This window comes from Galeopterus variegatus, unplaced genomic scaffold (assembly GCF_000696425.1).
Source record: "Galeopterus variegatus unplaced genomic scaffold, G_variegatus-3.0.2 Scaffold7085, whole genome shotgun sequence".
Classification (NCBI taxonomy): domain Eukaryota; kingdom Metazoa; phylum Chordata; class Mammalia; order Dermoptera; family Cynocephalidae; genus Galeopterus; species Galeopterus variegatus.
Window position 1 is genome coordinate 61,022 of NW_007733196.1, and position 25,763 is coordinate 86,784.

General features: G+C 36.4%; 1 protein-coding gene across 1 annotated transcript in view; it reads left to right on the forward strand.

Moving 5' to 3' along the window:
• Positions 1 to 25,763, forward strand: part of LOC103607071 (transmembrane protein 131-like) — an 83,863-nt gene that overhangs the window by 35,643 nt on the left and 22,457 nt on the right. Inside the window, 18 exon segments of the mRNA XM_008591623.1 lie at positions 2,123 to 2,200; positions 2,402 to 2,555; positions 3,889 to 3,947; positions 4,272 to 4,380; positions 6,332 to 6,428; positions 7,029 to 7,182; positions 7,754 to 7,924; positions 9,240 to 9,309; positions 10,404 to 10,521; positions 11,951 to 12,092; positions 13,351 to 13,460; positions 14,438 to 14,510; positions 17,247 to 17,374; positions 18,844 to 18,986; positions 20,602 to 20,788; positions 21,000 to 21,185; positions 21,776 to 21,925; positions 22,297 to 22,925. Coding sequence (XP_008589845.1) covers positions 2,123 to 2,200; positions 2,402 to 2,555; positions 3,889 to 3,947; positions 4,272 to 4,380; positions 6,332 to 6,428; positions 7,029 to 7,182; positions 7,754 to 7,924; positions 9,240 to 9,309; positions 10,404 to 10,521; positions 11,951 to 12,092; positions 13,351 to 13,460; positions 14,438 to 14,510; positions 17,247 to 17,374; positions 18,844 to 18,986; positions 20,602 to 20,788; positions 21,000 to 21,185; positions 21,776 to 21,925; positions 22,297 to 22,925 — 2,758 coding nt within the window.

Below are 25,763 nucleotides of genomic sequence, written 5' to 3' on the forward strand. Positions count from 1 at the left end.
AAGGCAAAGGAACAGCACATTCAAAGCCTGTAAGGGTTTTAAGGCAAATAGTGACATGACCAGACGTGCATATTTGTAAACTCACTCTTGATGTAGTGTGGAGAATGGACTGGAAAAGGCAGAGATGGATACGGGGAGACTGGGAGGAAGTTATTGCCTGTAGACTTTTTCTGCAGTTTAGTTATTTTGGCTTTGCTGTTGTGGCATGAAAGCAGCCATGGACAGTTTGTAGAGGAACGAGCATGGCTGTGTTCCAGTAAAGCTTTGTTTACAGAAACAGGCAGCAGGATGGATTTAGCCTGTGGGCGTAGTTTGCCAGTCCCTATCTCTAGGCTATTAAGGATGAAGAGAAATGGAATGGGTTTAAGGGCCGTGGAGGAAGTACAGTCAGTATAAGTTGCTTATGGATTTGTTGGAGGCAGGTGAGCGAGAAGGTGAAGTTGCTTTTCAGGTTTCTGGCTTAAACAACTGTACCGAGGAGTGAATGGTACGGTTGGTGAGTAATGGCCCTAAGATGAGGCTCAGGGCAAGGGCAGCTCACTGGGGATGTGGGTCAGCTACGTGGGTGTGCAGAGAAGTCTGAGCTGGGAAATAAGTGTGGGAGGCCTCAGCACGTTCCAGGGCTCCCCTTGAGAGGAGCCGACTGAAGAGAGCACAGGACAGCGTCTGTGTAACTAAGGTCTGATGATGGTTAGAGGAAGAGGGGCCGAAGAGGGGGGAGAAAAGCCAGGAGAAGGACACGTGGCTAATGGTGTTCTCGGGGCAGGGCGAAGCAAAGTGAGAATGAAGATCAGTTGTAACTTTGGTTAAAGCAGTTTCAGTAAATGGTGGGCTTTTTTTATGTCGTCGGTGGGATTTGTTCATAGAAAGACAAATTAAAAAATCTAGTTTTCCTTAAGATTTTAGGTTCAGTTCAAATCATATTATTCTGATCAAAAATACTAGCAGACACTAGCAATCATTTTTTTTAATAATAGCCTTTGACTAGTGGTTGGTCCCATTTACAAGCTTAGTTAAACTCCCTAAATATTTTTACTGCATTTTAAAATGTAATATTTTATTCTTTTTTTCTGCACTTTAATTGCCTGGATGACAATTGAAGTAGGTAAAAATGTATTTTTATATGATATACTTGGGTAAGTCTTATAAATCTAACAAATTAAATTTAATTGTGGTGATTCTACTTAATAATGCATCTTCCTGGAGTTAATGGATGCTCACCCACAGTTAAGTCAGCGTAGGCTTTGGGGAGTGCCTGCTCACCTTGCTGGGATTTCCTGACGCTCTGACTGTGGCTATGTCTCATTATACCAGCGACATCAAACTTAAAAGAGGAAATGTCATAACCCGGGTGCTTTGGATTCACATGCTACACTAACTTACTTTTCTGTATATTCATACATATCTGTAACCTCCACCCTCCCACCCAAATGACTATATCCCTTGTTTAGATTTTTCATTTTGTTTTCTTGAAGATATGTCAGTATCATCCCAGTTGAGTAAGAACTTTGAAGTCCTGGATCCTTTTTATACACCATTGCCTCTTCCATTCATAGCTCTTCCACGTGTTAATATTGATAGCCAGTTGAATGGTTTGTAAGATCATGGTACGCTAAAGGAAGGCACACATATGAATTAATTTTCTATCACTGGCTATTACTGGGCAGACCTGCTTTTTTTTTTTTTTCCCCTCCAATTTTTTTTCTTTTTTTTGTTTTTTTTCCTAGACCTACTTTAAAATAAAAGTAGACTCCTATGTTTAAACACAGTGTTCAACAAGCATTAGAAATGCCAATCTACAGTGTTCCTGTGTATATTTAGAACATATTCATATATTTATTGCCATAATAGGAATTTTCATGTTGCCCAAGGGGGAATTTATGCTTTCATTAGAATGTAAGCTCAGTGACAGCACAGATTTTTCTCTTTCGCTCACTGTTGTATTTTCAGTAAATAGAATCATGTTCAGCATTTAGCAGATACTCAAATATTTGTTGAATGAATCAGTGAATGAATGAATGAATGAATGAAGCTCCAGAGTAAATGATAGGTTGTTTACTGTTAAGGCTAGATTGAGCCTTTTGCTTCCTTAAAGTCTTTTCTCCCTTTTTTCTTCTTTTAGGCAGAAACCACTAATACTAGCCTCTTGCAGGTACAACTGGAATGCAGTTTACATAATAAAGTGTGTCAACAATTAAAGGTACAGTAAAATAGTGTTTTCTCCCGGCCTGCCTTCCTTCCTGCTTCTTTGTTTAAAAATAAAAAACAAAACAACACATTATGTTCTCAGAAATATAATTGCCTTACCTTAAGTGCTTTTCTTTTTCTAAAGTTTATAATCACTTAGTTCAGGTGATAATTTTTTGAGTTTTTCCTTTTTCCCCCCTCCCTCCAATCTCAGAGTTGTTATCTGGAATCTGATGATGTTTTGCGCCTACAAATGAGCATAATTTTAACAATGGAAAACTCCTCAAAAGAATTCGAAGAAAACACACAAGATTTGTTAGATCATCTCTCTATTGTTTATGTAGCTACAGATAAATCTGAGACCTCAGGTAAGGTGGAATCTTTTCAGATTTTCATTATAGTATATTTTGGCTAATCTACATCATCATTCTATAGCATTTACATGTACATTGTATCATAGCAAACTAAGACAAAGAGCCTTTGCAGTGATTATTAAGAGATCGTAATAGTACCTGGATCTAAGTCTGTAACTGCTAATAAGGCTGTATTATTTTGGGGGAAGTTAAGTGACAATTGCAAAACTATTCTGAGCTTCCTTGAGAATAATTTTTCTTGGCATTTTGGAGATAGTATACAAATTAAGTGAGCATGACCATCTAATACAAATATTTATAAAGAATTTGAAGTCTTATGTCTCTTCCAGTTCTACTGACTTGCAGAAGCTCAGTTGACCAAATCACGATGTTTTGTATTGTATTCTATTTATTTATTTTTGTTTTGTATTTTAAGTAGTTTATAGGATGCTGGTTATTCCTGGTTGCCTGACAAGTTAGAGTAGTTTGTTAGTGTTCAATTTTATGAATTTTATCTTTCAAACTGTGTGTCCTACTTACCAGAAATAACCTTATTCATAAATTTAACTTTGTAAAAAATTTTATAGGAAACACGTATTATATAATTCATGAAATTCGTAATGTAGGATTTGCTCTTATCCTTTGGTTATCTAGAGCATTCTGCTATGTGAATGTATCTATATGTTAGCAATGAAAGAAATGGTACAAATGCAATATAAAAGTATAGTTTTTTTTTTATTGGCAGTCTTAACTGTTAGTCAAGCATCATTTACCTTCCAGTCCTCAGAATTGGTTATTGTAGTGATGGATCAGCAGGAGAGTTCTTCTGTCCTCAGGTTTATAGTTTTGGGTGATTCTCATAATGACCAGATGGACATGAAAGTGGGGAGAATAGCACTGTACCATGGGGAACATTTCTTTTGGTGAGGGCTAGAGGGAAGGCTGTATTTTGAGAATCCAGGGTTTTATTCTTTCCAAATGTGGTTGTCTAATTAAGGAAGAAAGGGGCTGTCTGACCAACAGGAGAACATAGCTTTCTTTGAAGCTGTTCATTTGGTTAGTTTGATCCAGAAGAGCATACATAGTATGACCCTAAACTTGGAATTTCTTTCCTGGTAGTTCTTCATCATTTAGAGAGTCTGGGTTGGTAGGTGAGTCTTTTTGTAAGGATTTTTTTTTCTTGTGCCTTAAAAATACCCAAAACACCCCTAGTTTTGATTTCATTGTTGCAAAGTGAGGTATCCTTTTTTATAGAAATGTGTAATGTTATATATTAATTATTATTTTAATGTATAGGCATGAGATGGCTTTTTAAAAAAAATCTCATTTCTCTGATTTTTTTGGACAGATGACTCAGCAGTTAATATGTATATATTGCATTCAGGAAACAGCCTTATATGGATACAGGTAATTGTAAATGCTTGCATAAAGTAAATTTTGAAATTACAAGTGTGCATTAATTACAGAATGTGAGGATTTTTTCAGGAACAGACATAGAAGCACTTGTATCTATTATCTTCTCTTTCACTTGAATTTAAATCCATGTTCCCTTGCCGAACCCCTGTGTGTATGAAAGTTACAGCACCCGCTTCGTGCTGTTGCAGACACATCAGCTGAGCACTTGCTGTGTATGTCAGTTGTGCTCTTTACTCTTTTGAACAGGATTGCTTCAAACTGGGTGAATATTCTCCCAGCTGAGAGTAGTAATGTGGGATTTTGTTGTTGTTATAGGATGTGCATCATTTCTCACAGAGAGATGCTCTGTCTCTGCAATTTGAACCAGTGCTACTACCTGCTTCTACAACAAACTTTACAAAAATTGCCTCTTTTACGTGCAAAGGTACAGATTCAAAAAATATTGGAGGTTGTCTTTTTGCTTTTGTTCTCTAGTTGTTAAGGTGGCAGTCTTTCTGTGAAATGACTTACAACTACAGCTTAGGCATGATTTTAATGGATAGGTTTGGTTTCAATAAACCACAGCCTTAATAATTCTAAGAGATAGCATGATGTAAAAACTACTGTTGAGGCCACTTTTATTCTGCCACGTATGTAGGATTTTGAGTTTAAAGCTTCACTTGGTGATTTGAGAGACCAGGATGTTAAATGTGTTTGAAGGAGGTGCTGCTTTCACAGGTAGCTTAGTTTTGCTGTCCAGTTTTGCTTCCTTGTGTAGAATGTGATACAGAATGTCTAGTGGGTGTAAACACAATCCTATCTTTAGGTTCTTACTTATAGTTAAAAAGAGTTCTATAAAGAAATTCAGAAGGATTTTAAACGTAAGAAAACATGCCCAACCACACTCATATTTAAAGAAATGTTGATCATTAAAGTAACAAATGAGATATAATTTATTACTTACATTGATGAAGATCAAAAAGGTTATTAATACTTGTATTCTGTGTTGGTAACAATTAAGAAAGAAGACACGTTTTTGACGCAAGTATACACTGATGCAGGCTGTTTTGGAGGGAAAATTGGCAATTTCTATGAAAATTTAAAATGCACATGTGTATGCTCTTCAGTCTTTAATTCTAGTTCTGGGAATTTGTCCTACAGATATACTCACATATGCATTTAAAACTGTACCTACAGAAATGTGCAGTGTTTGTGACAACAGAACAGCCTGAACATCCATTGATAGGCTACTGTGTAGCTTGTAGTTCGACACAGGCTGTACTCTGAAGCTGTGGAAAAGTATACGTGCACATGCAGTGCAAGCAGTGTGTGTGCACCTAGGTTTTTTAAAGGGCCTCCATGCACTTGTATATGCTTAGAACACCTGCAAGCATGCTCAAGAAACTGCTAATAGTTGTTTTCTCTATCTAAAATAATTAGGAAGTCAGAGGTAAAAGGTAGACTTTATTTTCACATTTTTTTGTTAGTGTTTGAATTTTTTGGATATAGTGTCTGAACATTTTTTGAACCATATATATAGTTTTTTAAAAAGAGAGTTAGATTTTAGTATTAGAGTTAAGAATTCAATACCAATTATTTAACATTATGACCCAAATCAAAGAAAGTTTAAAAGCATTATTTTGATAAATCAGTAATGTTTTGAACTGCATTCGCGCTTTTTACCATTAAGTTCCTTTTTGCTGTTTAGGTTTTATTTCTTTGTTATTCCTGCCCCTGTGTGCTCCTCTTTACTTCACTTAGTTGAGCTTCATTTTTCACTTTTGTCGGCTTTGGCACACCTAAGGACTTTCTCTTACTTATGGGGAATACAAATCTATGTAAAGGAAAAGCCACAAAGTACTGACTCTTAACTCCATCCCCCCACCCCACCCCCGCCAAAAGAAGAAATGAGAGGTTGGTTTTAAAAAAGGGGGGTAAAAGAGGGTTTAGACACCATGCTCCAGATAATTGGCAACAAGCCAGGATCAAAGAAAGATAAGTAGGACGTTTGAGAGAGTGTGATAGCCTTTATATCTGATTCACTGTTTTAATGAAGACAGAAAAGTAAATTTAAAAATTATAAATAAAAATGTGTAGGTTGAGCATGCCTAATTCGAAATCCAAAATGCTGTAAGGTCCTAAACTTTTTGAGTGCCAGCCTAGTGCTCAAAGGACATGTCATTGGAGCATTTCAGATTTCAGATATGTGGACTAGGTGTGTTCAACCAGTGTATATTCTGCAAATATTCCCAAATCCAAAAAAATCCAAAACCTGAAACACTTCTGGTTTCAAGCATTTTGGATGAGGGATATTCAAACTGTGTATCTCATTTTTGTTCAAGCTTAATGAAAGGAAAGATACTTATGCTTCACATTTATTTTTTTACACCACAAAGCAGCTACATCATGTGACGGTGGAATTATAGAAGATGTGAAGAAAACAAAATACACTTCAACACTAAAAGCATGCCTCTCCTCTCCTGTGGTCCAAGGGTAGGTTAATTCTACTTTCTCTGAAATCTTATGATTTTTCCCCCTCTAGAAATGCTTTGAAAGTATAACTGATGAGACTTTTACGATGGCTCTTCTCTCTGGACTTGCCTCACCCTTGACGTTAGCACTGCTGACAGGCGGTGAAAATGCTCTTAGCAGAATGGGGAGGAGGAAGCGAAATAATTCAGTTCATGAAATAGGTTCTGGCTCATGCAGCCAGGTGCTCGAAAAGAAATGTGGTGTTTCTGAGTTTCTCCAAATGCTGCAAAATCTGAAACTTTTTTAGTGCCAACGTGGTGCTCAAAGGAATGCTCACTGGAGCATTTTGGATTCGGGTCCTGTTTTGCCCCGTGAGCTGTGCCCTGTGGCAGCCTCTGTGAGCTGTCCTGGTCACGGCCTAATTGCTTCCCCTTTGGACTTCATTTGCTCCATGTGTGAGCCAGAAGGTGGAAGGAGGTGATGTCTAAGGTCGTTTCCGGTGCTAGCATTCAGTCCATATAATCTTTTATGATGCTCCTCTTTTTGCAACGAGAGGTTCATTAGTGTGCTGACGGTTGTTCCCCGCTCAGGGCTGACAGCAGGCATGTCTTCTATTCACAGGTATTTCAGAATGGACTCTTCTGCAGCCCAGTTTCACATGGAGACTCATGAGAACACATCAGGAGTTTGGTCAATATGGTTCCTCAACCATTTTGACCGTGGTGTTGTTTTAAATGATGTGTTTGTTTCCAAGGAGACCAAGCACATTTTAAAGGTATATATAGTATTTTTCTGTACATTTTAGCCTATTTTAAGCTTTGTTTAAAGTCAAATGCTATGAAATTAATATTGATAAATTTTAATTTTGACATGATTTTTAAAACAAGTATTTTTCTTTCAATACATTCAGAATTACTTTTAGGAAGTCTCTCTTTAAAAAAAAACAAAAACAAAACCAACCCTGTTGTTCAAGGAACTCAAAGGGACCAGGATTTATCCTTTATGAATTTGTTTTTACCATTATTCAAAAATATTGTAATATCTGATTTGTACTAAAAAGATTATATTTAGTAAAAAATAAGCCTGGTTCATGATAAAATAGTAGGTTTTTGCAAAAGGCCACTTGCTAAAATTCCAGGATTGTTTTTGTGAAATTTCAGACAGTGGCATATTAAATATTATTTGAAACCCGTCATTTCTATAAAAATATTTTAATCCTCGATCTGAAAATGATTTAGTAAAATTACATTTCAAGGCATAGAAGAACTTTAGCGTCATACTTTGTAATGATTTTAATCGCAATTAGCATTAGGAAAAGTAATTTCTCTTGCTTCTTTTCTTTTTAGATTCTGAATTTCACTGGCCCTTTATTTCTACCTCCAGGCTGTTGGAATATATTTTCTTTGAAACTTGCTGTTAAAGACATTGCCATAAATCTATTCACCAATATATTTTTGACTACAAACATAGGTGCCGTTTTTGCAATACCTCTACAGATTTACTCAGCACCAACCAAGGTATTGTTTACAATGTGTATGTTATAATTTTCTTAACAATTACTATTTCTTTTTATTAACTTATAGTGCTCGGGTTTTATTAACTAGGTGAAGCTCATGTTCTTTAAGGCCGTCTAAGAAATCGGAGGATATTACCAGGCCAATCTTAGATGATAAATTATTCAGACATTGAAATCTTTATTTGGAAAGAGTTTCTATTTTCATAATTTGAGGTTCTTGAATGAAATAAGCATTACAAACAGAATAAGTGATCTCATTTTTATTTCCAAAATTTGTAGAGCAAGGAATATGTAATTGCTGTAGAAAACACAGTTGAGCTTTTAGTATATACTTGCAATGACTTCAGATAAATTAGATTTTAAATGCTTTATTTAGACTTCTCTTAAGTGACTCTGAATTGCTTATAATCCTTGAATTTTCTTAGTGGGCCAAATCTAAAGCCTGAAAGAGTTCACAATTAAGAGAATGCTTTCTGAAATCGGGATAAACTGTATTTAATTTAGATTATCTTAAACATGTTTCTTTTTTTTTCTTAGTTTATTATTATTATTTTTTCATTTAGTTATTATTGCTTCTTTTTGATCCAAGCTATTCTGTATTACACTGGGTTCTAATTTTTCACTATGAGACATTCATGCAACCATCTTTATGATTTTTCTCACTTATTAGTGTTGATGTTTCATAGTTAGAAGTGCCTCATGTTTAGCTATAAGTGTGAAGATAGGACTTCTAAAATGAACTAAACAAAATGTAAGGTTAATTTCATTCATCCATATTTTGAGCAGGGGAGATTTCTTAGAAATGTCTTTTTTCCAATCAAGAGATGCCTGTAAGAAGAGTGACCATGGGTGGGGCAGGCAGGTTTCAGGTGCGTGTGGAAGTAGCAAGTCTGTACTTTCCAGGCCTGTGAAAAATAGAACATTAAAGGTCCTGAGTAGCTCAGAGTTACTATAGATTGGCATACTGTTTCTCAGAGGGTTAGAATACAGTATTTTTAAAAAAACACTAAGAAAGTCCCGAGACTGATTTGATCTTTCATTCACATGGCAGCTTGGTGTCTTGTGGGCCCACGGGTCATCATTATGGGCATTGATAATTGTACAGACTTTACTCTGGTGACCCTTCCTGTGAGAGATTCAAGAATAAAGGAAATCAAGAAATTACTTTCTAGTTGTTTGGCTTCTGGTTAAAGGGAAGTAACCAGAAGTTTACTTTAACCAGGTGGAGGCCAATGTCTGCTTCGTATTTTAGTGCATTAGGATTTTTATGTTTAGTGTTCTGTTTTAAGTCATTCATATATTACTTTTCAATCTAGGAAGGGAGTCTGGGTTTTGAAGTGATAGCACATTGTGGCATGCATTATTTCATGGGAAAATCAAAAGCAGGTAAGTATTTTGCCCTTAGGCCTTTTGAAGAACTCTAGTTTGGGGAGAGTGGGAAGTAGTGAGGGAAGTAAGCCTTTGTAGAGGGGATAATAAGTTCTGTAAACAAAATTGCATTACATTGTTCTTAGAGACCATGATCATTAACAGAATGACTTGAAATTGTTAAAAATCCTCCAGAAACATCTGGGACACTTGTGTAAATAATGTTCCCTTATTCTTTAGTAGCTTATACTTTTCTAAGGGATTTTTTTCAAATAACATTGATTTATTATTGTAGCAATCTTGTCCCCAGGAAAAATGGGAAGATTCTGATTCTTTTTTAAAGTAGCTGACTAGATATTAGTAAAAATAATTTGGAACTGCATTTGAAGACTTCAGTTATAGAGCATAAATGTCTTTTTAGTGGGTATTAGTTGTGTGAGACTGAAGGCCATAGTGTTATAGTGTCGATATAGCTGTTTCTGGTTTTCGGGTTTTTTTTTTTTTTTTTCCTTTTGATTTATTAAGATATTTAACCTAGGGAGAGTTTTAAAGTACAGAGATTTCTTTGGGAGATTTCCACTTTTTCTTCCCGATGCGCCCTCTCTAGCACAGACAGGACAGACAGAGGAGTAGAGAGTGTGAGGTGAATAACAGACCAGTTTATAAACATGCACCTTATATTGGATCAGCCCCTGGTCTGTGCCCATTTTCGAGAATTGCTGTTTGTCCCTCAGCATTCTGCAGAGTGACTTGAAAGACTGAAATGATGATTAGCATTTATATGGACGCAGATTTGCATTTTAGATTTAAAACTATTAAAAATGTTTCAAGTATAATTTTAACTCGTTTCAGGCTGTATTCATGAACCATGTGTCTTTTATGTTATTACCTTTACATAATTCAATTTAGTTGTATACATGTTTGTTTAATTTGATATATAGTTTGCCATTGAGTTAGAGGGACTTGGATTAAAGCAACAGAGGAAGGAGGTGGCATTTATTCACTCTGCAGTCCTCTCAGTTTTAGAAGTTTAACAGTCAGCTCTTGGCATTATTTACTAATTGAATTGTACGTTCTGCAAATCTAAATATGGAACCGAATCTTACTTTTAGAAAATCCTAATTGGGAAGGGAGCCTTTCTCTGGATCGGTCTACCTGGGATGTGGATTCTGAACTTGCGAGTAAATTGTATGAAAGATGGAAGAAATTTAAAAACGGTGACGTTTGCAAGTATGTCTTCACCTTTCTTCATGTCTTTTGTTCAGCGATGGGGAGACATTGTTAGATAATACTTTGTTGACATTTTAGTCCTTAGTATTTAGTGATTGATATTTCTCTCCGGCTTTTTATTTTGACATATTTCAAACCACAGAAAAGTTGAAAAGATAGTGCAGTGAATACTCAACTATTTCTCAAGTAGATTTTGTTCACCACTGTTCACAATCTTACCACTTTTGCTTTATTTCTGTCTGTGTATCTATATCTGTGTGTACACACAGACATGCACGCACACGTAGACTTTTTGCTGAGTCATTTGAAAGTAAGTTGTAGATTTCATGATACTTCAACCTTCAGTACTTTATTAGGAAATTCTTTATTTCCTAAGGAGAATATTATTCCATATATAACTATACTACCATTACATACCCAACAAATTTAACGTTGATACAGTTGTCTGATATATAGTCCATATTAAAATTTCCATATTTGACTCAATAATATCTGTTATAGTCGTTTTTTTCTTTTTCCTTTCTTTTAATCCAGGATCCATTGAAGGATCATGCACTGCATTTGGTTGTCATGTTTCCTTAGTTTCTTTAGTGTCTGCATCTTTCTTCATCTTTCATCATGTTGACAGTTTTTAAGAGTTCAGGCCAGTTGTCTTATAGAACATTCCACACTCTGGATTCTTTTGATTGCTTCCTCAAGTTCACATTCAGGTTAAACATTTTTGGCAAGAATATGAATTACCTGGTTAATTTTGTGTCTTTTTATCACTGCATCACATCAGGAGGTATATAAATGTCAATTTATCCCTTATTGGCATTGCTAAATTGAATTGTTTGGTTTAAATGATGTGTGACAGAGCTCTCTGTTGTAGATACCTTTTTCCTTTTGTCATTAATAAGTAATCTGTACTGTGATAATTTGATATCACGTAAATTTTCTGTTCTGTAAGAATGTTTCATCTCATGGTTTTAGCATTCGTTGATAATCCTTGCCTGAATCAGACTGATAGCTGCAAAATGGTGATGTGTCTGATTTCATTTGTTCTGCATTTATTATTGTTGCAAATATTGTTTAAAAAGAGAGAGAGAGTTTCTCTTGGAGCATCACTATGGATTCTTTAGTCAGTGTGTTGTACTCTATTACCGTCACTGTCATTTTTGATAACTTGTCCCAAATTTGGCTGGTGGGAGTCTTCAGGCTGGCTTCTGTGTCCCTTTGATGTGTTCCCATCATACTTTGAGCACTTCCTTGCCTTTTAGTAAAACAGGACATTCTAGGGTCAATCTTGTACTTTCTCTTCCCCAGACCCAGAATAAGTCGTTTTCCCAAGAGCCCTGTTCCTTTCAGTGGGAGTAGTATTTAGGGATTTCTCCTTTGTTTACGTCAAAGTCATTTTTCATAGTAATTTCTTTCTTTGTCAATTAAACAGGAGGAATGTTTTAGGAATGACTCGGTTTGCCCACTTGAAGAAATCCAAGGAGTCAGAATCCTTTGTTTTCTTTTTGCCTCGTTTGGTCGCAGAGCCTGGCCTTGTGTTGAACTTCAGCGCAACCGCCCTCAGGAACAGTGTGGTGAGGATAGTGTGTCCTTTAACCTCTTTCTCAGTGACATTCCAGCTCTTGAGCTTTCAAAGTACCATAGTATTTCTGCCTTGAGATATTGTTTCAGAACCAAAATTAATTTAAATTCACGCACATATGCCTTTCAGCATGTTTAGTTAGGGAGGTGTCAAAAGAACAAGATGAGGAGTGAAACTGTAAACAGACTGAAAATATATAGGACAAATAGAATTGTAATTGAATATGAACTTCATAAATAAAACGTATCAATTAAGGACGTACTCAGCTGCAACCAGCGGAGACAATCTTGACTAACGCTGGCTTCAGTGGGAGTTTGTTCCATAATGAGGCGCTCAAAGGAGTGAAATGCACAGCCAGTTGGGTTGCTCTGTGATGTCATGGGGACCTCGGCTCCAGCTGTGTGCTTACTCTCCATCCTTCATGTGTGGCTTCCTTCCTCATGTGTCCAGCTAGGTTGGCAGGAAGAAAGGCAGAGGGACAAAGGTGCCACAAGCAGACTTCCAGTTGCTTCTCACAAGTCTCATTGCCAAGAACTGTATCACATGTGATCTGAATTTTAATGTTTACCTCATCAGGTGCTCTTGAGTTTTGTAGGGATGACATCCTAAGACTGTTGTTTTTTTGCTTTTGGTTTTTTAAACTTTTTATTTTAAAGTCATTTCAACTTAGAGAAAAGTTTCCAGAACAGTACCAAGACCTCCCAGCTGTCCTTCATAGAGATCCTCCTGTGCCTGGTGTTTGCCCATTTGCCTCTATTGTTCTCTCTCTCTGCATACACATATTTTTATGAATCATTCAAGAGTATCAGACATTATGCCCCCAACTTCTAACTATTGCAGTGTGAATTATTTAAGAACAAGGGCTTTTTTTTTTTTTAACGTAACTAGAGTATAATTATCAAAATCAGAAAATGTAACATTAATCATACATTGATATCTACAGTCCATGTTCAAGTTTTTCCAATGATTCCACAGTCATACTTTACAGCAAGTTTTCTTTTCGGTTCAGGATTCGATCCAGGACCTCTCCTTGCATTGTCAGGTGTTTTCAGTCTCTTTCAATCTTCCCCAGCCTTTCCTTTCCTTTCACTGTATAGACATTTTCGAAGCGTGCAGGTCATTTATTTTCTAAGATGGGAGTTGTGTGATGGTTCCCCATGATGAGATTCAGGTTATGCTTTCTGTGTAGGAATATCTCAGGAGGGATGCCGTGTCCTTCTCGGGCATGAACACCCTTTCCCCATATCTAGGTGAAGTACTTTGTGCTGAAGAACCCGTCCTCTTTGCCGGTGTCCTTGCAGCTCCTCCCTCTGTCCTCGTATCCTAAACCTGAAGCTGCAGTGCGCCTGCTCCACAAATGGTAGGAAGATGTTCTGATGGGCTGTTTGGGAAATACTTTTAAGATTCAGAGTTAATGTCCTTAACTTTTTTTACCCAGGACCTGTATGTGGATGTGTGTACTATAGTAACCCATTAACGCATGTATATTGGGCACCCCCCCTTGATGCATGTGATTGGATGGGAATTGCTGGTTCTGTGCATTTAGTGGCATCTACAGTGTTACTGTGTCAAGTCCACTTCCCAGTAGAACATTCTTTAGTGAGGAAACCTTTATCATCACAATTTTTCACATAAACTCCTAAAATTTAGAATCTCTAAAGCATGGTGATTTTGGGCAACACGAGCAATGAGTTTAGTGTTTTTGTATATTCTTATCTAGTGTTAAATAAGGTGATAATAGTATTAATTCATGTCTGTTATATCTTGTTTTCACACAATTACAATTTTACTTAGAATGTTTTCTCCTTTTGGGTTAATTAGATCTCCCTTTGTCCCGGGGTCTCTCAACTTCAGTACTATTGACATGTTGGACCAGAGGATTATTTGGGGGAGGAGGGACTGTTGTGCATATTGAAGGACATTTAGCAGCATCTCTCACTTCTACCCACTAGATGCCAGTAGGATCTCCCCAGCTATGGCAACCAAAAATGTCTCTAGACGTAGCCACATGTTCCTTCGGGGATAAATTGCCCTTGATTAGGAGTTATTTCCTTTCAGGTTCCATAGCTATGAACCATTTGGAGAAAAAAACATTGCTTTATATTTAAAGTGTTTGGCACTCCATGCTTCTTGACATCATGCACTGCCAAAGCTATTCATTCAGTAATATCTATTGAGCACTTACAGTATGCCAGATACCAGGGGGGAGTGTGTGTATGTGTGCAAACACGTGGCTCACCTATATGTAAATGTATGTATTTGCCATTGTATATTATTACATTTTTCTTCATTAGTAGATCTGAATGCTATTTTAAACATTTGTTTTTTTCTTTGTAGGTTTGGCACCGATATGCAGATGATTAATTTTACAACCGGTGAATTCCAGCTCACCAAAGCTTGCCCTTACTGGGTAGGATATTAGGATGTTATCTTTAAACAGAAAAAAGAATGTGATAAACAAGACACACACACATGGGCTTCACTGATTTGTGTTTAAAGTGTTTTTGTGTACTATATCTGGCTCTTTTATTTTTATTCTACAGGCATTAAGGATATATAGCAGATTTTTCTAGTTCACCAGTGTAGCAGGAGTTGGGTTCATGTTAGCCTGTAAATCATTTTAATTTGATGATTTAGAATAATGTGAGTGAGGAAATAACAACTGAATCAGAGCTATGTAGAAAACCATAAAACCCAGGGCCCCCAAATTTATAGTTCTCTTAAGATTCCTCGATCCCTTGAGTTCTTTTTTAGGGCAAGATAAGGTAAAAGCAAATACATTTTTTTTTTTTTTGACCGGTAAGGGGATCGCAACCCTCGGCATGGTGTTGTCTGCACCATGCTCAGCCAGAGAACCTGCGGCCTTGGCGCTACCAGCGCTGCACTCTCCCGAGTGAGCCATGGGGCTGGCCCAAAACAAATACATTTTAAGAAATCTTCTATTGCTAAACTGTCTTTATGTTTTTAGCAAGTCACCTGATTTCTGTGATATTCACCTTATCTATAAAAAAGGATCTCTCTAAAATTCTTAAGCCTCTGGGCAATCATGAGACATTACCTAAATACTTAGGAGTAGGCTGGAGACAGGCTTGCTGACAAGTGCAAGACCATGCTGGGTGCAGGGCTTCACCGCCGCCAGTGCTGCCTACACTGCTTACCAAGAGAAAGGAAAGCCTGTTAAAAATCCACTTAAAAACGTGCTTTGATGGGCCGGCCCGGTGGCGCACTGCTGCTACAGTGCGCCGCTTGGGAGTGTGGTGGCGCTCCCGCCGAGGGTTCGGATCCCACATACAGACCGGCCGCTCACTGGCTGAGCGAGGTGCGGGCGCGACACCAGGGGTTGCGATCCCATTGCCGGTCCCGGTCCGGTATGGGCGTGACACTGAGGATTGCGATCTGTTGCCGGTCACGAAAAAAGACAAAAAAAAAAAAGGAAAAAACAAAACAAAACAAAACAAAAAAAACGTGCTTTGATTTGTTTGAACTCTTAGGTGAAGTTTATCTGTGGTCTCCCTCCTTCTGTTATTTAAGTGTGTGTGTGTGTGTGTGTGTGTGTGTGTGTGTGTATATATGTGTGTGTGTATATATATATATGTATATATATTTATATATAGACACAACAATCACAATTCCTTAAACTTGTTAAGACAAATAAACAGATATGATGTAGTAGGGGGACAGAGAGTGAGGGGGAAAGAGGAACAGGTAAAGGGACATGAAGATCAACTACAATGTATACTGAGAAGTTAAAAATAAATGTAATATAAATATATAGATATATTTTTTACAAATAAATGCAATTCTTTATATAACATAAAATAGTAAAAAAAACCTATGAAATGTTTTGCCTCACTAGTATTGAATCATGTAGTTTGAAATTCCAAAAATAATGCCAATATCTTTTACAACTAAATATTCTATTCAGATTTGAACAAATGGTACATCTCATTTGGAAAAATTACTACCTATAATTGAAGATTTTTCTCCAAAATATTACACCTTTGTGATACAGGAAATGACTACTGTTGTTAATTTATTACATTGACAAAAAGAATAGTCAATGTCAGTGCCTAGAAGACACTCAAAATTTAACTCGAAATTGTTATTAGAACTCTTTGTCATGTAAAGACAGGCCTCCTCCATTTTAATTTTGTTGGTTTGCTTTTAGAAGTATAGTTCCTTTGGTTAAGAGCATATGAAATTGGACAATCAAGGTTTTGAATCCTGGCTTTTTCATGTTCAGCTGTGTGACCCTCCTTGGGCAAATTATTTAACCTCTCTGGGCCTCATCTTTATAATAAGCCTCATTGAAGATTGTATTAAATATGAAATCAAATATTTCATATTTAAGGTATAATGCCTGGCATACAAAAACCATTTAATAAAGGTGTTATTATAATTTTAATAATACAAGTTAGCATCTTTTTAATTCAGTATCCATATTATATGTATAAAGCAGAGTTTCTCCCTTTGTGGGTTTATAATTGTAGTGAAAATGAATCAAATACTATCATTTCTTCTTTCAGGTGGTGTGCGAAATGTTAGCAATAATTGAAGGATAAAACAAAAAAATTGAAAACACAGGAAAGAGAAATATTACCATGCAGATTATATGATTGTAGCTTAAGAAAGAAATACATTGCTTTCAGTGAAAATGAGCAAGACAGAGCAGTGGGACTGAGAGAGAGAAAGTTTATTTACCACAAAGATACCACAAAGATCTTGGCTATTAAATTTAGAGCACAAGTTTTATTCAGAGAAAGAAATCTTGGAGAGAATAAAAGAGGATTTGAATAAATCAGGATCTTCCTCCTGACTGGAGAGACTAAACATAATAAAGATGGTTTCTATATAAACTTAAATTCAATATAAAGAACTTGTATAAAGAGATCTGAGGGGCTGGGTGGTCTTGTCAGATCACTGTAGCATTTAAGCAGAGACTAAATAGTATTTCTCAGCTATGGCTTTGGAACTGTATATGGGTGTGAACTCTCAGGATAAACAAGTTCAAATGGTTGATTAGGGTGGTCACATCTGGACATTAAAAGAGAAGCAATCATGTTTATACTCTAGGATGTACTTGACATTGGAAGCTTGCTTTACAGGAATATGAAGTTGTTTAACTGTATTTGTTAATAATTTGCAGGGTATGCATTCTGAGGAATCCAGGTTTGGCAGCCTCCATTTAAATTTGCAGCCTTTGGAAATGAAAAGGGTTGGTGTCGTGTTCACACCCACTGACTATGGAAAAGTTACCTCACTCATACTAATCCGGTAGGTGTGTCCTCGTCACGGAGTCTTTTTCTTTCTTGCTGACGATGACTCATCTGTCTAAATCTTTCTCTCTCTCAAGAATATATAATCTCTTTAGCTAATAGCTGATGCTCACTTCTCAATCAGGTGTTGAGTGGTGAGGCTGTGATGCAGGGTAGGAAGAGGTGGTGGCTGAGAAGAGAGGCCACCAGAGGCCCCTCACTTAATCTCCCATGCCTCAGCCTCCTCCCTTCTCCAGTAGGGAGTGTGTGCCCATGTTGAAGCTGTCTGCATTGGTGAGAAGTAACACAAAATTAATTTTTAATAAATGACATTTTGGTTATTTTTTTAAAGCTTTTTTATTATCAGATAAACTGGTAAAAAAAAATTATTTGTGACCTTCTTTAACATGTAAGAAAACGTGGTGAAATAAAATTCTTAAAGTTTGTTCTGTTAAGCATTTTAATAAAGATTCTCTAATGCCCTGCTGACTTATGTGTTTCATTTTAACCTATTCTTTGTTGAAGAACTAAGGTCATAGGAAGTGCAGAAATAAACTTTACCTCATCCCAGGTTAAACTATCCCACACTCGGAAAGAAAGTCTAAACTTTTTATAGTAGTTAATTTACTTTTGGTGGTTTCTGTATTGTAGACACAATATTCTTCTGTAAATATCAGTTATCTAATGCCTTATCACTTAAGGGCTCTTAAATAGTTAAATAAAGGTTTTTAATCTTTTAGATAAAGATGTAAAGATATTTCAGTGTATTTTGCATAATTAGAAAAGTAAAATGTGTTCTCTCTCTGCTTCCATAGTATTTGCATTGTGATGACTGGCTTTCAGTCCAGTATTCTTCATTTAAACATCATTTCTATTTTTTCATCCTAGAAATCATGGTTTTAATTAATGAAAAGACAAACACTAGTCTGAATTAGTTTGACTAATAAGAACCTGACTAGATATATGTTATTTGTGGGATGATGTTTTAAATGTTTGGTTCAAAAGAAATAGTAGAATTTTATTTCTAGAATCATCCCAAAGGCAGAATTTCTTGTAGTCACAATTACTATGAAAACTCCTTAGTTCATCCTGGAAACAGTTTTTATCATTTTGTCTAAATTTGTTAGTGTTTTTGTCTGTAGGCCCCAGTTTATTTCTTCAGTTTTTTCTCTTGGATCACCATCCTGCAACCTGGTTGTTAGAAAAATATGTGAGTTTCCATTTGTGGCTCGTGGTTGGAGAGTGGTAATGGTTGTTCACACATTCTTGCTATAGTCAGCTTGCTTTGACTTCTCTGGATGTGGCAGCTTCCACTGCCTGTGGATACATCCTTATTCTGTGAGATGGCAGGAGAGGCCACAGTATTTAAATTGATTTTCCTTTTTAAAACTTGAAAAAAGTTTTTGCTAGCTGGTAATATTTAAATTCAAATGCATTATATCTCGTGACTCTATGGTGACGTTTTATTTGTATCTCCTTTAACTGTAGAAATAACTTGACTGTCATCGATATGATTGGTGTGGATGGATTTGGAGCAAGAGAGTTACTGAAAGTGGGTGGAAGACTTCCTGGTGCTGGAGGGTCACTCCGATTCAAGGTGCCTGAGTCCACGCTGATGGGCTGCCGCCGACGTGAGTTCGTATGCCTGGCTCTCTGATAGGGAAGGCTTGACCTTAAAGCCAAGAGTGAAAGGATTCTATAAGTAGATTCTTTTAAAAATTTACAGTAAGTTTGTTGTATTGATCTAAATAATTAAATCAGGCAAACATCTGAGCATACTTCTGGATTAGAATAGTAGCTTTAAATATTTAACTCAATTTAATAGATATAGAGGGAAAAAAGAAAGTGTCATTGCTAAATTACCAATAAGGTATCAAATATTTAAGATAAATATGTGAAGCAGTAAATTTGGTTATCAGTTATCTAATTATAGAAAATCATACCAGAATGATGAGGAGAGAAGACTAATCATGTGCTAACTGATAGAACTTTTTGTGATGATGGAAATATTCTGTATCTGCATCGTCCAATACTGTAGTCAGTAGCCACATGTGGTTAATGAGCCCTTAAAATATAACGAGTGTGACTGATGAGGTCAATTTTTATATTTATTTAATTTTTATTAATTTAAGTTTAAAATAGACACGTGTCTAATAGCTGCTGTATCAGACAATACAAATTTAGAAATACACTGAAATGTTGCACTAGAAATTTCTAAAGTATGCATGTATTTAAATGTAAATGCCTTTAAGTGACTTATATTAGTTTTAAGAACTTCCTTAGGAGCTAAAACAGAAATCAAACCAAGATGTAAAGTGCTTTTTGTAAATTCTGTCTAGTTTTCTTATTACTACTTTTAATTATATGAAAACACTGCAAGCATTTTAGTTTAACGATATGTTTTCTACAGAGAAAGTTGGTTGGTGAAACTAGAGAATAATTTGTGGCACTATTTTAATGCCTGTTTGGAATTACAAAAGCCAAACAAAAAAAAATTAGCACTGAGTGTGAAAAGATGTGTTAGTAATTTTGCACTCGGAATTCTTCTTCAGGGTATTTATTTTTCCATTCTTTCATTCGATAATTTAGAGTTGGCTTCGAATGGTAGAATTAAGGAGTAATATAAAAATGATAGAACCAGATAAAATATTAGTCCTTATATGGAATAGATTGTGGGTTATAAATTTATATAGGGATATTTAAAAATTGTTAAAACTCTTCTTTTTTTAACCTCTCAGTATAAAATGTGCTCTCATTTATTTGCAAGGATATAATTACTTTCTTCTTAGTAGCTGTGAATTTATGCAGAAGCACATACATATGCTCTTAACTGGTCCCTGGTTCAATGTGAGTAAAAAATCATAGGGGCACAGAGTATATGGTGAATAGTGGTAAATCTAAACTGTTTGGCTTCTGAGAAGAATAAACTTTTAACCTTAACTTCTAGTAAGTAAAGGACCAAAGAAGAAATTTTTGATTACTTTTGGTACCTGTGCAGAGATTTTAACTTAAGAAAAATCTTGACTACTTAACTATTTCTATTGTATTCTGATTATATAACATATTTTTTAGTTGTTCTAGCAATTGGATAGGAATCATACTTTGAGTTTATGTTGAATTTGTTTTATATTTTAATAGTATAAATAATTGTTTGGTTGATTCAGTAAATACTGAGTGAATTTATTATTTTAAACAAGTGTTGCTGTTCATTTAAAGTCACTGAACATGACTTTTTGTCCTTACTAGAACTGAAAGACAGCAAGCAAATTTTATCTATTACAAAGAACTTTAAAGTTGAGAATATTGGACCTCTTCCTATAACTGTGTCATCTCTGAAAATTAATGGGTATAATTGCCAAGGTTATGGATTCGAAGTGCTAGATTGTCATCAGTTTTCCCTGGACCCAAACATGTCCCGTGATATCAGCATCGTGTAAGCATTGGGTTGGAACTTCATTTAGTTTTGTGATGCTTTTAACAATGTGGGAGAAAACCCTTTTTCCATTGGTAAGACATCTTAAGTTGTTTTTATATAAATATTTGTATTATACAAGTAAGAAATATTGCTGCCATTATGGTTGTTTTGTTTTGTGCCTAAAGTTGAAATGATGAAAAGTTCATAAAGACGAATCTTTTGTTACCAGCTTTACTCCAGACTTTACGTCTTCCTGGGTCATTCGTGAGCTGACTCTCGTAACTGCAGCAGATCTAGAATTCCGCTTCACTCTCAACGTGACCCTCCCTCATCACCTGTTGCCCTTATGTGCTGATGTGGTGCCAGGACCCAGCTGGGAGGAGTCATTTTGGAGGCTCACGGTCTTCTTCGTCAGGTAAACCTCCACCATATCCCCCGTTCCTCTCTCACTAAGTAGTGAAGTCATTCAGGCGAGTGGCATGGAAATGTAAATATCTTGAGTATAGTCAGAGCATATGAATTGAGTGGAATTTCCATGCTTTTGAGAACTCTGACATACGTGAAGTAAACAAAGTAGTAACTGGTAAGCTTTAAGGTTATAGTAAACTAATAGTAAGAAACTCATAGGACCTAGGAGTGTAATAGAGAGTTGTGCTCCGTGTATGTTCATTGGTAGTCACAATGGGAAATATGAATGTTAATTACTCTTGTTAGCTCAGTGCATTGGTGATTTGAGATTAGAAGACTAGAATGACCCTTTTTGAGTGATTTGATCCTAGAAGCATCTTTAAAAATTGAACAGTTAAACTTATAAATATGCACATTTTTAGAAACTTGGGTTTCAAATCTTTAAGGAACATCAGAAATTGTGATGTCATACATCTTATGGAATTTTACCGCATCTTTAGACATTTTCCATTAATCACTGACCACTGTTCTATAATGAAACTAGTCTTTTTAATGCCACTCAGAACCAGTAATGAACTTTGTTGCTTGCTTCCTCAGTTTGTCCTTGTTGGGTGTGATTTTAATAGCCTTCCAACAAGCACAGTACATTCTTATGGAATTCATGAAAACAAGACAGAGGCAAAATGCTAATTCCTCTTCACAGCAAAACACCAGTCCAATGGACGTAATCAACTCCCATCCTCACAAGTAAGAATCCTTAAAGTGTTTGCCTGTGCATGTGTGCATAGGGTAGGATGGGAGGGTTCTCATTTTTGATATTACTCATTTATGGTTTTATTTTAAGGTAATGTAAGCTTTTATTCCAAATCTGTTTTCATAAAATGTTCCTGAAGACATCATGTGAATATATGCACTGTTTCTTTTATTACAAGATAGTCTTCATGTAAGGACTTAGTTTATTGGTGCCCTCGTTGAGAGAAAACTCACGAGCTTTAAAGGAAGGGAAGGTAGAACTCTTTAACACATGCAATACCAATTTTTATCATGGATGTAGAAACAGAGAAGTAGAGTTTTATTTGGTTTGACTTTACGTTAAATGTTTTTCTTCTTAAATTCAGAAGCAATTACAAGAACTTTCTCGATACATATGGCTCCTCGGATAAAGGCAGAGGGAAGAGCTGCCTTCCACTGAACACGCCTCAGAGCAGGACCCAGAATGCAGCAAAGAGGAGCCCGGCCACCTATGGTCATTCTCAGAAGAAGCACAAGTGCTCAGTGTATTACAGCAAACACAAAACCAGCACGTCTGTGGCCAGCAGCACCAACACTACTACTGAGGAGAAACAGACTTCGACACTGGGCAACTCCCTGTCTGTTCCTAAAGAGGATGTTTGCACTGACATCATGGGTGAGAACTGGATCAGCCTCAAATATGCAAGTGGCATGAATGTCAACCTGCAAAAGAATTTAACCCTTCACAAAAACTTATTGAATAAGGAAGAAAACACACTGAAAAGCAGAATTGTTATCAATAATCCTTCTTCTGAATGTAATACGAAGGAGGGAATACAGACATGTATGTTTCCTAAGGAAACTGACATTAAAACTTCAGAGAACATAGCTGAGCTCAAGGAACGAGAGCTCTGTCCGCTGAAGACCTCCAAGAAACTACCTGAAAATCATTTGCCAAGAAACTCACCTCAGTACCACCAATCAGACTTGTCAGAAATTTCCAGGAAAAATAATGGTAATCTTTTCATCCTCCTTGATGATTCTTCTCTCCTGTTTGTCCCCAGTCTGTTTTTAATGGAATTTGTTCTTACCTGTGACCTTTAGTTTTAATTGTGGGTACTGAGGTTTTTTGTTCATGCATAGACTTTTAGCCGATGTAACTGTTGAAATATGACTTGTAAAATGAAAAGTTTAAGACAAGGCACCAAGTTTTTAAAATGTCGTGGCTAAGAAGTTTAATTTTTAGTATGCAAGGAATGTGGATCTCATATTTTATTGTTGGGAGAACATGGACACATTTTTCTAATTATTTTTTTACCTTGGCTTTTCAGACTATTTGCAAAAATTAATCAGCCCATGAAACGTTTCCAACTGAACAAAACTTCAACTTTATTTAACAGCCACCATCTCATGTTCTCTGGCTCTCATTCTTCTACAATTGTATCCCTTGGTTAAAAGAAGACAGATGTTATGTAGTGGATACAATTAATGAAAATACAAGCAAAAGTAGCTTAGGAAGACTACCTACATATAAAATTCTTATTACGCTTTAACTGATCACTTTAGCCTCTGGCATAAGGGACCTGTGTTTTTTTTTTTTCCCATCCTGATCAGTTTAGTATGCACATTTCTGTATCTGTTAAAGTCAGATTTTTGATACTTTATAATCTAGAAAAACTGAGTTGCCTTTGCTTTTATTTGAAACTTCTAAATGTAAATAACTTCATGTTGTTTTTCACTTCTTGATATTATAGAGAAGGTCCAGAAATGTTATAGATTAACTAATTTTAATGAGCTTTATGCATTTGGTAAAAAGCCCAAACCAAATTTTAAATGTTCCATAAAAGAACATTGCTAATTTAAAGGAAGTTGGAGTCCTCTGAGTGGAGCATGGTTTGGGCAGTTGCACATGCAGTTCTGGTGCACCTAGTTCCAACTTGTTTGTACCATTTGCCCTGGCAGTGGTGTGCAGGCTTGAAGTGGACTCATGTCTTTAGGGTTGACACTGTGCCCTGTGTCTCCTACACCTGGCGTGTGAGTATGCCCCTTGGATAATGCAGTAAAGCAGATCTTCAGATCCAACCATGGCATACTTTGTCTGTGGGTACTTTATGATGGGGTGGTTGGGTGCCTATTGCTCTGTTAATGTCCCAGACACTCTCAAGGGCCCAGACTGCAAAATGCTTGTGAAAAGGTGAAATTGTGGAGTGAGTCCTGTTGGGCTTTTTCCTTGTTTTGTGAATCACTTAGGCTTAAGCACAGTCTTTGACACAGACTTTACACACACTTAAGTAATAGTTGTTTGAAGGAATCATCCCTCCAGAAGTGCATTTTCTGTGGTCCACTGTGTCTGTCAGATGTCTGGATAAGTGTACCTGCAAAATGCAATCCTCGTGGCATTGTGGGTCAAAGGGGACCTTCTGCCACATCTTAGTACTTTGAAATGGTTGAAATGTAGAAGTGTGGATCAGAAATGCAGAGCCAGAGTGGGTCAGTGAATTTGAATTGTGCTTCAAGATCCTCCTGTCCAATGTCAGTAGCTGAGCCAAGATTACCATGTAATAACTCCTTAGTAAGTGTGAGTAAATTTAATATGAGAGTCCATAAACACAGGGTTTGTGTATATCATTGTAGATGGTAATCCTGCCCAGAATGTTTCATTCCTGTGCAGATTTACTAGTGTGTTTATGTTTTAAATGGAAACATCTTTTACTACAAGAATTTTTTTAAACTGCTTTTTGGCTGGATCAGCAGGATGTTAAGTGGTATCAAGGTGATTGTTGAGTAGATCAAATAAGAGTTGATGAAAGACCTTTGGCTTTCCACCGTGTTCAGACCAGGAAATTCAAAAGTGCTAATTCACACTCATGTATTTTTCTGCAGAATTAATATGTCAACATATCCCTTGCAGGGAAGCCTATCCACTGACATATATTTTGTTCTGACTATTTTAGGTTCACAGCATTATTGTAGGAAAATATCAGGATATTAAAAAGTGAACAAATTGCCTCCATCAATTTACAATTTAAAAATTTTAAAGAATTGCAAATGTTAAAAGAAAGGACTGAGAAATTTAGGGGAAGATAATTATTTGAAGGTAGAGTTTGGAGTTTCTTAGTAATATTAAGTTTTGGGTTCTTTTGTGAAATATCCCAAGGAAAGCATTGCAGTAACTTGTCAGATGGTAAAAGGGCATATAATCAGCAGGGAAACCGTAATGTGTAAAGAATACTCAGGAATGAGAAAATCATACATACAAGAAGTTTCTGAGTTTTCACTTCCAAATTTGAGCATTAGTTCTTTTTTAATTTTGTAAAGTATTTTACTTTGTGAGAGCATGTTTCCATTTTAAGGTCCTTTCTAGAATCTGAATAAAACAGCTTCAGGTCTGTGAGCTGAGCTTAGCCCACCTGATGGCTGAGGATCCTCAGTTCCAGTCACATTGATTCCTGTGTGGCCCAACGGAATTGGGAACTTCTGGTCACTCAGTTGAAACCAGATGATGTGTTTGCCACATTTTAGCCATTTCTCTCAAAGTATACAAATATTCTGTAGAAACAGTTCTAGTGATAAGATTGCCTTTGGGAGAGGGGTAGGGGTAGGCAGCCCTGTCTGTTGAGGGTGCCTTAAGTGATTTTCTTAACCTGTCTGAACTCCTGGAACGCCTGAAGAATTGTTCCTTCTGAGGCTCCCCCCCCCCCCCCCCCCGAGTGTAGCTTATTGTCCCAGAGAAGAAAATGTCCCAGGGTGTATATTAATGGCTTTAACTACATGCTTCTTGTTGTTGTTGTTCGGAAGTGCAGAGTATTTTCTGAATAACAGAAAATGTTTCTTATTCCTTACCTGCTTCTTT